Consider the following 13,633-nt stretch of genomic DNA (forward strand, 5'->3'; position numbering starts at 1 on the left):
GGAAGTTTGCTCAAATGAGCCTTCGTTTTTTACTCACAGATATCACAATTCAAATGGTTTACGAATTAAAACTAGAGATGTGTCTAATCCAATGTAGTAAGTAATAATTATGTCATATTGTGTAGATCGTAGTCAAGCAATTGCGAGTTCACCGTCGATATCAGGTCTCTCTGTTTCGAACAATGGGCGACCTTGTCAACGCTTTCCTCAAACTGCCCCCTGCAGCCATAAGAAGTTTTAAACAGCCATCACTAACATTGAGTGGTTGCTGCCAACATACTGACTCATCTCTAGCCACTTTAATAATGAAACATTTATGTAAAAATAATTCACTAGCCACTTTAAACAATGCCACTTTATATAATGTTTACATACCCTACATTAGTCATTGCATATGTATATACTGTACTCTATACCATCTACTGCATCTTGCCTATGCTGTTTGGCCATCGCTCATTCATATATATTTATATACATATTTTTATTCATTCCTTTACACTTGTTTGTATTAAGGTAGTTGTTGTGAAGTTGTTAGATTACTTGTTAGATATTACTGCATTATCGGAACTAGAAGCACAAGCATTTCGCTACACTCYCATTAACATCTGCTAACCATGTGTATGTGACAAATACAATTTGATTTGATTTGTCCCTTCCACTGAATTCAAGGCACACTTAACCAGCATGACTACCACAGAATTCTGCAGCAATAGGCCATCCCGTCTGGTTTGCGCTTAGTGGGACTATTATTTGTTTTTCAACAGGACAATGACCCAACACACCTCCAGGCTGTGTCAGGGCTATTTGACCAAGAAGTAGAGTGATGCATGTGTAACCTTTATTTAACTAGGCAAGTCAGTTAAGAACAAATTCTTATTTACAATGACAGCCTACCAGGGAATAGAGGGTTAACTGCCTTGTTCAGGGGCAGAATGCCAGATTTTTATATTGTCAGCTCAGGGATTTGATCCAGGAACCTTTCGGTTACTGGCCCAACGTTCTAACCACTAGGCTACCTGCCGCCCCAAAGGCCAGGTCATCTGCTGACCTGGCCTCCACAATCACCTGATCTCAACCCAATTGAGATGGTTTTGGACGAGTTGGACCGCAGATTGAAGGAAAAGCAGCCAACAAGTGCTCAGCATATGTGAGAACTCCTTCAAGACTGTTGTAAAACATTACAGGTGAAGCTGGTTGAGAGAAATGCCAAGCGTGTGCAAAGCTGTCATCAAGTCAAAGGGTGGTTACTTTGAAGAATCTAAAATATGAAATACATTTTGATTTGTTTACCACTTTTTTTGGTTACTACATTATTCCATATGTGTTATTTGAATAGTGTTGATGTCTTCACTATTATTCTACAATGTAGAAAATAGTAAAAATAAAGAAAAACCCTTGAATGGATTATGTGTGTCCAAACTTTTGACTGGTACTGTATAATTTTCTCTTCCCTATCCCTTTCTCAATCTCTCTTTGCCCCTATCACTCTCTTTCTCTCTCTCTCTCTCTCTCTGCAAATATTGCTTCTCTTTCAACAAGTATGAACACCTGGCATGCGGACAGTCCAGCTATGTTAAAAATATATATATTTGAATATCTTGCATTTACATTTGACAGACTTAAATTTAAATTAAACTACAAGTATGTTAAATGTTAAAATAACTTACTTCAGAGTCTTATTGGCCAGTGTGAGTGTGTAGGGTAAATACAGTATGCTACTTTATAGCCTCCCGTAATATGTCCTTATTTGACAGCCAGGCAACAAGCCTGATGATAATTTAAAAACACGTGTCATTATGGTCTGACTGTAATCATGTCAGTCATGCTGCTTTATATCACACTAGCCCCTGTAAAGCTGTCAGTACTGTCTAATAGAGTAGTTTCACAGGTCTGGTCCGGTCATGTTTCACTACTGTAAAAGGCATCCTTTGTGCAGATAGGAGGTCACAGTAGGCTATACTGTATGGCGTTATAATCACTGTGGCTTTTAATTTGTAATCATGTATTAGATTTTGTTGCTTTTGGCGTATGTAGGAATTCTTGAGACTACTGGTGTAATGGTGAGGCTAAATGGTGTTTTATTTGCTGTGGATGATAACTCAACGTATTCATGCAGTTACATACAGTACCTGCACGTACACAAACACACACACACCAGTGGTGGAAAAAGTACTCAATTGTCATACTTGAGTAAAAGTAAAGARACCTTAATAGAAAATGACTAAAGTAAACGTGAAAGTCACCCACTAAAATACTACTTGGGTAAAAGTCTAATAGTAGTTGGTTTTAAAAATACTTAAGTATCAAAAGTAAATGGAATTGCTAAAATGTACTTAAGTATCAAAAGTAAAAGTAAAAGTATAAATAATTTAAAATGCCTTATATTAAGCAAACCAGATGCCACAATTGTTTTTGTTGTTGACGGATAGCCAGGGGCACACTCCAACACTCATACATAATTTACAAACAAAGCATTTGTGTTTAGTGACTCCGCCAGATCAGAGGCAGTAGGGATGAGCAGGGATGTTTTCTTGATAAGTGTGTGAATTGCACAATTTTCCTGTGAATTGGCCAATTTTCCTTTTCCTTTTAGGTGTCAGGGAAAATGTATGGAGTAAAACGTACATTATTTTCTTTCGGAATAGAGTGAAGTAAAATTACAAGTTGCCAAAAATACATGAATAGTAAAGTACATATACCCCAAAAAACGGCTTAAGTAGTACTTTAATAAGTACTTTACACCACTGCACAATGAGAATGCTGTTCATAGACTACAGCTCAGCGTTCAACACCATAGTGCCCACGAAGCTCATCACTAAGCTAAGGACTCTGGGACTAAACACCTCCCTCTGCAACTGGATCCTGGACTTCCCGACGGGCCGCCCCCAGGTGGTAAGAGTAGGCAACAACACGTCTACCATGCTGATCCTTACGGTCAGATGCCGAGCCTCTCAGGGGTGTGTACTTAGTCCCCTCCTGTATTCCCTGTTCACCCCCGACTGCGTGGCTAAATACGACTCCAACATCATCATTACGTTTGCTGACGACACAACAGTGGTAGGCCTGATCACCGACAACGACGAGACAGCCTATAGGGAGGAGGTCAGAGACCTGGCCGGGTGGTGCCAGAATAACAACCTATCCCTCAACGTAACCAAGACTAAGGAGATGATTGTGGACTACAGGAAAAGGAGGACCGAGCACGCCCCCATTCTTATCGACGGGGCTGTAGTGGAGCAGGTTGAGAGCTTCAAGTTCCTTGGTGTCCACATCAACAACAAACTAGAATGGTCCAAACACACCAAGACAGTCATAAAGAGGACAAGACAAAGCCTATTCCCCCTCAGGAAACTAAAAAGATTTGGCATGGGTCCTGAGATCTTCAAAAGGTTCTACAGCTGCAACATCGAAAGCATCCTGACTGGTTGTATCACTGCCTGGCAATTGCTCGGCCTCCGACCGCAAGGCACTACGGAGGGTAGTGCGTACGGCCCAGTACATCACTGGGGCTAAGCTGCCTGCCATCCAGGACCTCTACACCAGGCGGTGTCAGAGGAAGGCCCTAAAAATTGTCTAAGATCCCAGCCACCCCAGTCATAGACTGTTCTCTCTACTACCGCATGGCAAGCGGTACCGGAGTGTCAAGTCTAGGACAAAAAAGCTCCTTAACAGTTTTTACCCCAAGCCATAAGACTTCTGAACAGGTAATCAAATGGCTACCCGGACTATTTGCATTGTGTGTCCCCCCAACCCCTCTTTTACGCTGCTGCTACTCTCTMTTCATCATATATGCATAGTCACTTTAATCATATCTACATGTACATCACTACTTTTATAGCCTCGCTACTGTTTATAGCATGTCTTTCACTGTTGTTTTATTTCTTTACCTACCTACTGTTCACCTAATATATTTTTTGCACTATTGGTTAGAGCCTGATTTGATTTGATTTTAAAGTCTGTTGTCAATTTGTTTACTATAAAATAGCATTGCATCTGCTCAAACACAATTTTATCCCCAAATGTTTACTAAGGGTTAGTAACAGGCTGATTGGTTGGCTATTTGAGCCAGTAAAGAGGGCAACAGTACATACCAAGACACAGTAAGACATACTTAATGTACAATTCACTACAGAGAGATTCAATAAAATAGTAATTGATTGATCATACAGTAGTTGTAGATTAGTTATCTTCCCTACCTCCCTTTATAAATCAAGTAATTAAGTAATCTGCATACCAAATGGCACCCTATTCTCCTCATAGTGCACAACTTTTGAGCAAGGCTCTTCCGCACTCTATGACTTTACTCTGGAAATAAAGTTTGGCTGTGGAAAATCTCTGGTATAGCAGGAGCAGCATAGGATGTCTTTGTAATGTGCTTTTAATGGGCTGTAATAGTGTGCTTTGTATAGCACTGAGTTGGTGGCCCTTGTTGCTTACAGCCCGCTTTCTTTTTTAAAACTGTTCAATTCCTTTCCAATGTTACAAATGAATGGTAAAAAAAAGGAATATCATGTCAAGGGTGAATACCAGCTCAGTTTTTACAGGAATGTCATACATGTAGACATGTTGGCCACCATATTATAGCTCAGGAGTCTACACATGGCTAAACCCCAGCACAACCAATTCCATCTGTATTAATGTTGTATTGAGCCCTCAGTAACAGGTCATTAGCATTGCAGTAAGAACCAGGAGTCCTTGTTAGTAATCCACAACTGACATACTGACAAACAGACAGGTGGTTGCACTGCAGGTGTGCTGCATTGGATAGAATAACCAGGTAGCAACCTGGCTGCTATAGAGAGAGATCATTTTATCCTGGAATGAGGCAAACATCTGTCAACAGACTTCTTTCAACAGATGATTCATTTTCTTCAAACTATTGTGATATTTCATTGCATCCTGGGAGGAGTTTGCAGCAAGGTAATGGACGTCACTGTCTGATTTGATGGTACGATTATTTTTTGTTATCCTCTGACAGCTTTACGGTGCAAACTTGTGGCTGTGAGTTTGTTGTGTTGATGTGGATGTCCTTGGGGCATACAGGCTGGCTCACCGGGCAAAGGGTAAAGACGTGAGGCTGAGACAATACAACAGTATACTCAGCAGTCAGCAGCTGTGTTATGTAATGCTTTCCCCTAGTGAAGTATTTGATCCTCTCTGAGGATCTGTTGTGTTTCAATGACTCAAAGCCCAGAACAGATGTTAGACTATAAACTTTTAATTTTAAGTTCCAACCAAACACATTCCCCAAGGTTTATGAATACCAATGCCATCTATTTCTGTGAAACAACCTAATACCCTTTCAACTGTTTCTGTCTCAATGCGCATTGGAACTAAAACATATCCAGTTCCAAATCAGGACTCCAACCACTGAAGTAGTAGGGGCTAAGGGAAGGTGTTGGGGATAGGTGTTGGACTGTCCATGTTTCTGGAGAGTAGGAGGAGAGGAGAGGTGGAGAGTCCATGGGGTGACAGCTGATGGATGTCCATACAGCTGTCGCGTTGGACCTGGACATGAAACCCATCCAGAGCTAATGCGGCATTCATGTCATGTCGGAAACTCTGAAAATTCCGACTTGCTAACCTAGCAGGAGGAGTTGGATCCCGAGTTTCCCACTTGGGAGATACCAGAATCAACCAATAGGAGGCTCTACGCAAATAACTTACGTTCATTTTAACTCAGAGTTCCTGAGTTTCCAACTTAACATGAATGTGGCATAATGCCCTGCCTTTCTGCCATCCTAAACAAGCACAGCTTCAGTCTGCCACATAGACGTCTTCCTGCCAACTTTAAGCCTGCTAGCTAAATAGGTAGCCTGTTGAACATGTAGGCTGACAAACATGCATGCTAGGAATGAGTATGCATCTTCAACTTCATACAGTAGATTTTAAGTTGTCCGTTTTTTAGACCCTCACTGTACTGACATGTATTGTACACAACACTGAAATAAACAAAGGAATTCAAGGGAAACAAAAGCCGTTGGTTTTGTCCGCAAATAATTCTCCAGTCAGAGGGCAGCAGGACAAATCCCATACAGCCACTTTACAAGTCCAAACACTAAAATGATATTGATAGGCATAAATCTCTGAATCCAAATTAACATGACAACATGCATTAGCCTAACATCAATGGTTTGACATTTGAGAGTCATTATTTCGAAGATCGATAGATGATCCTTCACTTTCTAGCGCCGTTTTGAACTTCTAACGCAATAGGTATAATAAATAATGGAGTGGTTTGTGACACTCGAGCAGCCGCTCACCGATATGTCAGCTCATTCTGCAGTTACACCACCAATACATTTGCCATGTGGATATTGGTCAATGCTGGCTAACACTCAATCTGATTGCGTCCTGGTCAGAGTCTCATTCACAAGAACAATGGTCAGGGAAAAGTATCTGTATTCATCAAATCAACCATACTCATAGCAATTACATTATACATACACTGTAGTGCCATGTTAAAATAAAATGAACTACTGCCCTCCTGTGGCCTCTTAAATGCAGTTTGGATAATTTAGACTGGATAAGTACAGTATATAGTACAATACCAGTCTCTCTACAGGCTGTGCTATACAGTCTCCCAGTATACAGGATTATCTCTGTTGAGTCTATCATGTACACACTGCAGGCTTCATGTGTCCCTGAGGGCATGTCTACACTTGACACTTACATGCAACTTCTGCTATCAGAATATGAGGATCGGATTGAAAAGACAGGTGGTCTGATTGTGTTCAGAGATAGCTACCTTTTCATTATAACGTTGGAGGAAATATGTTTCTAGCGTGTGAGGAACGTTTGCTGGCCTCATAAATGCAAGCCAGAACACAATGTGGACACGGTAGACACATTTAAATGTAGGTGTAGATTCATGCTATCTTTTAAAAAGCATGTTGACGAGTTAGTCAAGCAATTAATATTTAAGTTGGGCTTAATAGGAATAGGGCCAACCTTTCTTTTAAATAGTAGAAAACAGATCATTCAGGCTACATTTATTCCTGTTATAGATTATGGTGATATTATATACATGAATGCTGCTACCAGTGTTTTGAAGCCCTTGGACACAATTGATCATAGCACATGTTTTATAACATCTGACAGTTTTGACACTCACCACTGCATCCTTTATCATAAAGTTGGTTGGACCTAGCTAAAAACACGTAGGTCACTTCGTTATTCTGTTTTTATTTATGAAGCCTTACTCAATAAACTACCAATTTACTTAACAGCATTGTTGAAATATAGAAATGCGGATTACAACATTAGGTCACAGGGTTGGTTACTGCTGGAGACTCCACGTGTATCCATAGAGTTGGGTAAATCTGCCTTTTCCTACCAGGCCCCTATCGTGTGGAATAATAATTGAATGTGCTGTTGTCTCTGGGTCAATTTAGGAGAAAGGCTGGGGATTTTTATATATAAATGTGTTTGTTTTTGTTTGATTGTTTATGTAATATTTTCTATTTATTAAATTTGGTGTTTTAAATAGTGTATAATTGTATTTCTGTATTGTTACCAGGGCACATTTGCAAATGAGACCTAGGTCTCAATGCGTTTTCCCCTGATTAAATACAGTTATATAAAATGTAATTATTTTTTCAAAATTCCATGATCAGAACTCCATGATCAGAATACAAAAACMGCATTAACTGTCAAGTCTAGACATGGCCTCTGTCACAACAAACTCATTGTCAGTCGGTCTCTTGGTTCTTCAGTCATTAATGTGTCCAGTCCCATCTTCATCTGGCTGTAGGCTACTGGTTTAACAGATTATCGGTCGAAGAGGGGATCACTTTTTGGACAGGAATTTCATTTTATTTCCTGGAGGTAAAAAAAACACACAAAAAACATGCCACCTTTTAGCACAGGTACATACTTAAACAATATGAGCAGCAGCTTGTCTTCTCACACTCTATTAACACTCAGTTCATACTCTCCAATGTAATGTTGTAATCCTTACCCAGTCCTTTGAGGAACTTGTTAACCCTGCGATGCTCATTACCATGAATTGAGTCCAAATACTCGTGCAACCTCACATCAAACAGTCCTGTAGAAAAACAAACACACTTTGTGTTATCTAAAGTTGGACAATAAAGCTTTAGAACTTTGACTCTGAACTTTGACCCGTACCTCTCAGTGCCTGTCTGTGGTGCTCTCTCTCCTGGATGAACAGTCCAAACATCTGTGTCTCCATGAAGACCTCCAGGAACTGCCTCAGACTCTTAGACGAGACAGACTTACGGAAGGACTCGCGTTGGAAGGAAGAGGGGATGGGGGAGGAGGCCTCAACCTCCCTTTGGGTGATGAAGAGCGGATAGTGGCTGACGAGTTCTACAAAGAAACGCACAAAGGCCTCGGACACAACGGTGCTGAGGTGGCCAGAGTCTGTGTGAGAGAGTGAGAGAGAGAGTCAAAATTGCTACAGTCCAAACACTGGTCTGTCTACCTCAAACTAATGGTCTCGAGGGTCTAAAAAGTTTGACCAGTTCTGAAATGGACCCGGGGGATGTCCTCCACGGACCCTACCTGAATAAATAAACATAGAGACCCGGTCCAAATGGCACTGAGGACAACCAGACCCAGCCCTGTATAGACCTGTCCAGACCAGACCTGATCTGAGCCGTCCAAGTGAGGGAACCAGAGGAAAAGTCCATTTTTAGCGACTTATAGCGAAAACTTATATTAATAGCCTGGTGTTTATTTGCTTAAATCACTAAACACAACAGGCACTTAGAGACACGCTTCTATTTGAGTCAGGCATCTATATCCTTAATGCACACAGGTTTAGCAAATTTGCATACTTAATTGTTTCATTGCAGAATTTTTATCAATTTCTTAATTTACATTTTTGTCTTTTAGCAGATGCTTTATCCAGAGTGTCTTACAGGAGTGAGTGGATAATTCTTTTTCCTGYTCCTGGCATTGCAAGCACCATGCTCTACTAACTGAGCCACAGAGGACTATCATTTCCTGCACTAATGCGTTATCATTTACACACGGTCACATTTCTTTTGTCTTAGTATGCCTCTATTTCGAGAAGGAAAAATAAGTTTCCTTGACAGAATAATTATTCTCCTCTTTGACTGTGCATTTCAGCAGTTCTTACTTGCCGGTGTTTATTTGAAAGAGGCGTTTATTTGCTGAAATGTGTGCCGTTGCCCYGCTATTAGGGACAGTCGGCTATTGTTAAGGTAGGCTATTAACTTAAGCTGTTAATGCACAAGCCGGGACCCGAGGGAGAGAGGTATTCTAGGAGCAGGCGGGGGAGGCGCTGTGCATGGAGTGTGTGTAAGTAGCGTGAGGTGCAGGCAGCTTGGAGAAGGGAGAGAGACAGCAGCAACCAAGCTGAATCACACTAGTTACTAACTTCTAGCTGCCAAAGCTAGGTTATTTATCATCAATCTGATTACATAGTAACTGTTTTGACTGCATCAAACCCAGAAGAAAAGCTACGTAAACTAGCTACCTAGCTAGTAGGGTAGGCTAACTGAGGCTACATAGGCTGCTCTTTGCCCATCCTACACAATTACAACAACTCCATTCAGAGTATTAAGTAGCAGCCTACCTGTTGGCTCTTGGTCATTGTAGCCTATCCTTCTCATTAACTTTAATTCCGTCATTTTAGTTCATCTTCCATTGATCTCCTAACTTGTTTGCCACGGCACACAGAGCCAGATGCTAGTGCCATTTTATGCTGCTGCTCAGGTTTTTCACAAAAATGGCGTGTGTAGCTTGTTGTTGTTGTCGTCGGCCAATCACAAGTAATCAAAGGAGACAATTTTCTCTCTGGTTCTCTACTGCAGCAGTTGCGCGGGTTATCGCAACAGTATAATTGTACCATTAAGACCGTCTCCTCCTCGCTCGGACGCCAGTTCTCTCCTCCTCTCCAGGACTGTCTCTAGGGCTGACTGGAGTTTAGAAGGCAGGATAGAGTCCTCATCATCCAGCTGACATGGAAATTCAAGAGAAATACAGTATACATGATTAGCTAAATATCATAGACTTAGATGAAGTGTACTCAATGAAGCTGCATTTGAGTCCAGAACTAGGCTAAATGTGTGTCTTTCAGGGTAATCAGTGAAGAAACAGTACTTGTCTGAGGAAGCGACTGTTTCCAAGGTCAACCACCAGCACCTGTAGAGTAGGGAAAGCAGACAGGGTGTGTGAGTCCTGGCCATCAAACTTCAATTCCTTATGGATTACAGCACCCCAAAACATATCTACAGTACATATATTCTCCTGTTGAGATTCGACCACCAGACAGGGGTTGTATTCTCACCTCCTCTAGGGGTAGCTCTGTGAGCTGAGGGAGGGAGCTGGACAGTAGCCCTACGATGAAGGGGGTGGGGGTACACACTATGTCCAGCATCGCAGGGGGCAGTACGGGGATGTAGGTATGCTGCCAGGTGAACGGGTAGAGTAGAGCCACCACCGCATGGCAGCACTGAGACAGAGTACTGCAGAGAAGAGAAATGGTAAGTGATTCAAGTTAAAACAGTTAGTTAGTTATCCTTCAAGTTGAATCACAACAGGTTTCATGATATACTCACTGTATTCTTTGCTGCATACTAAAAAAGGGTCATGATTTGGCCTAGTTTTTTAGCTTGCTCATTAAGAAATGCAGCAGCCACGACCGTAGCCAAATGAAAGTTGTCTTGGGGGTTTGGTTTAATGTGGGTGACCTCGTGTGTGTGTGTGTGTGTGTGTGTGTGTGTGTGTGTGTGTGTGTGTGTTCGTATGTGGCAAGCGTTTGTACATTCACTGTGCCAAAACAGTATAGAGTTATCTGGAAGGGTGAAAGACTAACTTTAAACAGTCTAACCTGTCTTGAAGTTGCCTAGGTTAGACAACTTATTTTGCCAATTAGCTTCAGTCTGCTGGTGTGCGACCGTGGCAGAGCTGGTTTGACCTTGGATGTCTAGCTCCGAGGCAAGTTAGGGACCATCAATAAATTACACAATGTAAATAGTTGCACACCTTTTAGTTGTCTCATTAATAGCCTTTTACTGCAGTGGGCTAAATCAGGGTCACAGTGTTTCTTGGTAGTCTTAAACAAATCTACTTTGAAACAAAAGTATACACCTCACACACATGGTTATGGGCTTAAAAAAAGAAAACACCTGTACCATGTCAGATATAGAGTTGATTTTGTATTCCATTGTTTGTTTGCATTCCAATATTACACTATATAGATCACAGAAGACTGAACTATAACAAAACTGTTTGACATAGAAACACCGGATAAAAAAAGAAGAAAAGTTTATTATTTTGGTCATTTGACTGCAGGAAAGGGCTACATGCTTTCAATCTTTGTATATGCATTTTTAAATTGATATTTGGTTTGAGGTTAAGTCATTGAAATCTGAAGCTATTGACATTGAAAAATATTGTCCCATGTACATTGTGTAATGTACTGATGGTCCGTAACTAGCCCCATATGGATTATGTCAAACCAATTTGACCATGGGCAATACGTTCGGGTCGCATGCAGCTGCGCTCCAAATTGATGATTAATTGGGTGCTGCGGGCATGTGAGCAGGATTGAAATAAACCCAACCCCCAAAAAACATTAATGGTTACCCTTCATTCTGTGGCAATTTTTTTCTCTCCTAAATATCTCGCAAATCTCTGATTTATATATTTAAACTTTGTAGTTAATTTTGAATATATTTAGAATATATTTTAATGACTCATATTAATGACACATAGGCCATTTTGTACCAGAGAAGATGTTTATTGCCATCAGTTGCTCTTTAAAAAGTTTGTATTTGAGTATTTTCACCACTAGTGAGAAAGTGTGGTGTCAAATATTTATTTCTTGTAGCTGGGAAACACTATTGAAGTTCTATCAACACGTTGTCTGTAGTACTCGCACTACAAAAACTCTTGACCATTGTTACTTTCCCTTCCAGGATGGCTACAAGGCCCTCCCCCGCCCACCCTTCGGTAAAATCAGATTACGACTCCATTCTGCTCCGCCGTTCCTATAGGCAGAATCTCAAACAGGAAGTACCCGTGCTAAGGTCTATTCAACGCTGGTCTGACCAGCGTTCGCGGAAAACTGAAAGCGTGAACCACCGCATTTAACACGGCAAGGTGACTGGGAATGTGGTTGAATACAAACAGTGTAATTATTCCCTCCGTAAGACAATCAAACAGGCAAAATGTCAGTACAGAGACAAAGTGGAGTCGCAATTCAACAGCTCAGATTCGAGACGTATGTGGCAGGGTCTACAGACAATCACGGATTACATGTCGCAGACACCGACATCTTGTCCCCGGACAAGCTGAACACCTTCGCCTGCTTTAAGGATAACACAGTGCTACCGACGTGGTCCGCTACCAAGGACTTTGGGCTCTCGTTCTCCATGGCTGACATGAGTAAGGCATTTAAGCGTATTAACCCTTGTTAGGCTGCCATCCAGACAGTATGCCTAGCCACATCCTCAGAGCATGTGCAGACCAGCAGGCTGGAGTGTTTACAGACATATTCAATCTCTCCCTATCCCAGTCTGCTGTCCCCACTTGCTTCAAGATGTCCACCATTGTTCCTGTACCCAAGAAAGCAAAAGTAACTAAACTAAATGACTATCGCCCCGTAGCACTCACTTCTGTCATCATGAAGTGCTTTGAGAGGGTAGTTAAGAATCATATCACCTCCACCTTACCTGACACCCTAGACTCACTTCAATTTGCATACCGCCCCAATAGATCCACAGATGATGCAATCACCATTGCACTGCACACTGCCTATCCCATCTGGACAAGAGGAACACCTATGTAAGAATGCTGTTCATTGACAACAGCTCTGCATTCAACACCATAGTACCCTCCAAGCTCATCATTAAGCTCAGGCCCTGGGTCTGAACCTTGCCCGGTACAACTGGGTCTCTGACTTCCTGACGGGCCGCCCCCAAGTAGTAAAGGTAGGAAACAACACCTCCACTACGCTGATCCTCAACACATGGGCCCAACAAGGGTGCATGCTCAGCCCCCTCCTGTACCCCCTGTTCACCCATGACTGCATGGCCAAGCACGCCTCTAACTGAATCATCAAGTTTGCAGACGATACAACAGTAGTAAGCCTGATTACCAACAATGACGAGACAGCCTACAGGGAGGAGGTCAGAGACCTGGCAGTGTGGTGCCAGGACATCAACCTCTCCCTCAATGTGAGCAAGACAAAGGAGCTGATCGTGGACTACAGGAAAAGGAGGGCTGAACAGACCCCCATTAATATCGACAGGACTATAGTGGAGCGGCTCGAGAGTTTCAAGTTCCTTGTTGTCCAAATCACCAACGAACTATCATGGTCAAAACACACCAAGACAGTCGTGAAGAGGGCCCACAACATATTTGTCATGGGTCCCCAGATCCTCAAAAAGTTCTACAGCTGCACCATCAAGAGCATCCTGACCATTTGCATCACCGCCTGGTATAGCAACTGCTCGGCATCCGACCGTAAGGCACTACAGAGGGTAGTGCGTACGTCCCAGTACATTGCTAGGGCCAAGCTTCCTGCTATCCAGGACCTATATACTAGGCGGTGTCACAGGAAGGCCCAAAAAAGGGTCAAAGACTCCAATCACCCAAGTCATAGACTGTTCTCTCTGCTACCGCATGGCAAGCAGTA

At 42.0% G+C, this 13,633-nt stretch overlaps 1 protein-coding gene across 1 annotated transcript in view; it reads right to left on the minus strand.

Annotated features, from left to right (window-relative positions):
• Positions 1-6,385: 6,385 nt before the first annotated feature.
• LOC112069694 (DENN domain-containing protein 2A-like) overlaps positions 6,386-13,633 on the minus strand; it is a 37,225-nt gene continuing 29,977 nt past the window's right edge. Inside the window, exons 15-20 of the mRNA XM_024137061.1 lie at positions 10,280-10,457; positions 10,093-10,134; positions 9,839-9,947; positions 8,131-8,385; positions 7,961-8,047; positions 6,386-7,821 (exon numbers count right to left, since the gene is read on the minus strand). Coding sequence (XP_023992829.1) covers positions 7,790-7,821; positions 7,961-8,047; positions 8,131-8,385; positions 9,839-9,947; positions 10,093-10,134; positions 10,280-10,457 — 703 coding nt within the window. The 3' untranslated portion in view covers positions 6,386-7,789. The remainder of the gene's footprint in view (positions 7,822-7,960; positions 8,048-8,130; positions 8,386-9,838; positions 9,948-10,092; positions 10,135-10,279; positions 10,458-13,633) is intronic.

This window comes from Salvelinus sp. IW2-2015, unplaced genomic scaffold (assembly GCF_002910315.2).
Source record: "Salvelinus sp. IW2-2015 unplaced genomic scaffold, ASM291031v2 Un_scaffold1082, whole genome shotgun sequence".
NCBI lineage: Eukaryota > Metazoa > Chordata > Actinopteri > Salmoniformes > Salmonidae > Salvelinus > Salvelinus sp. IW2-2015.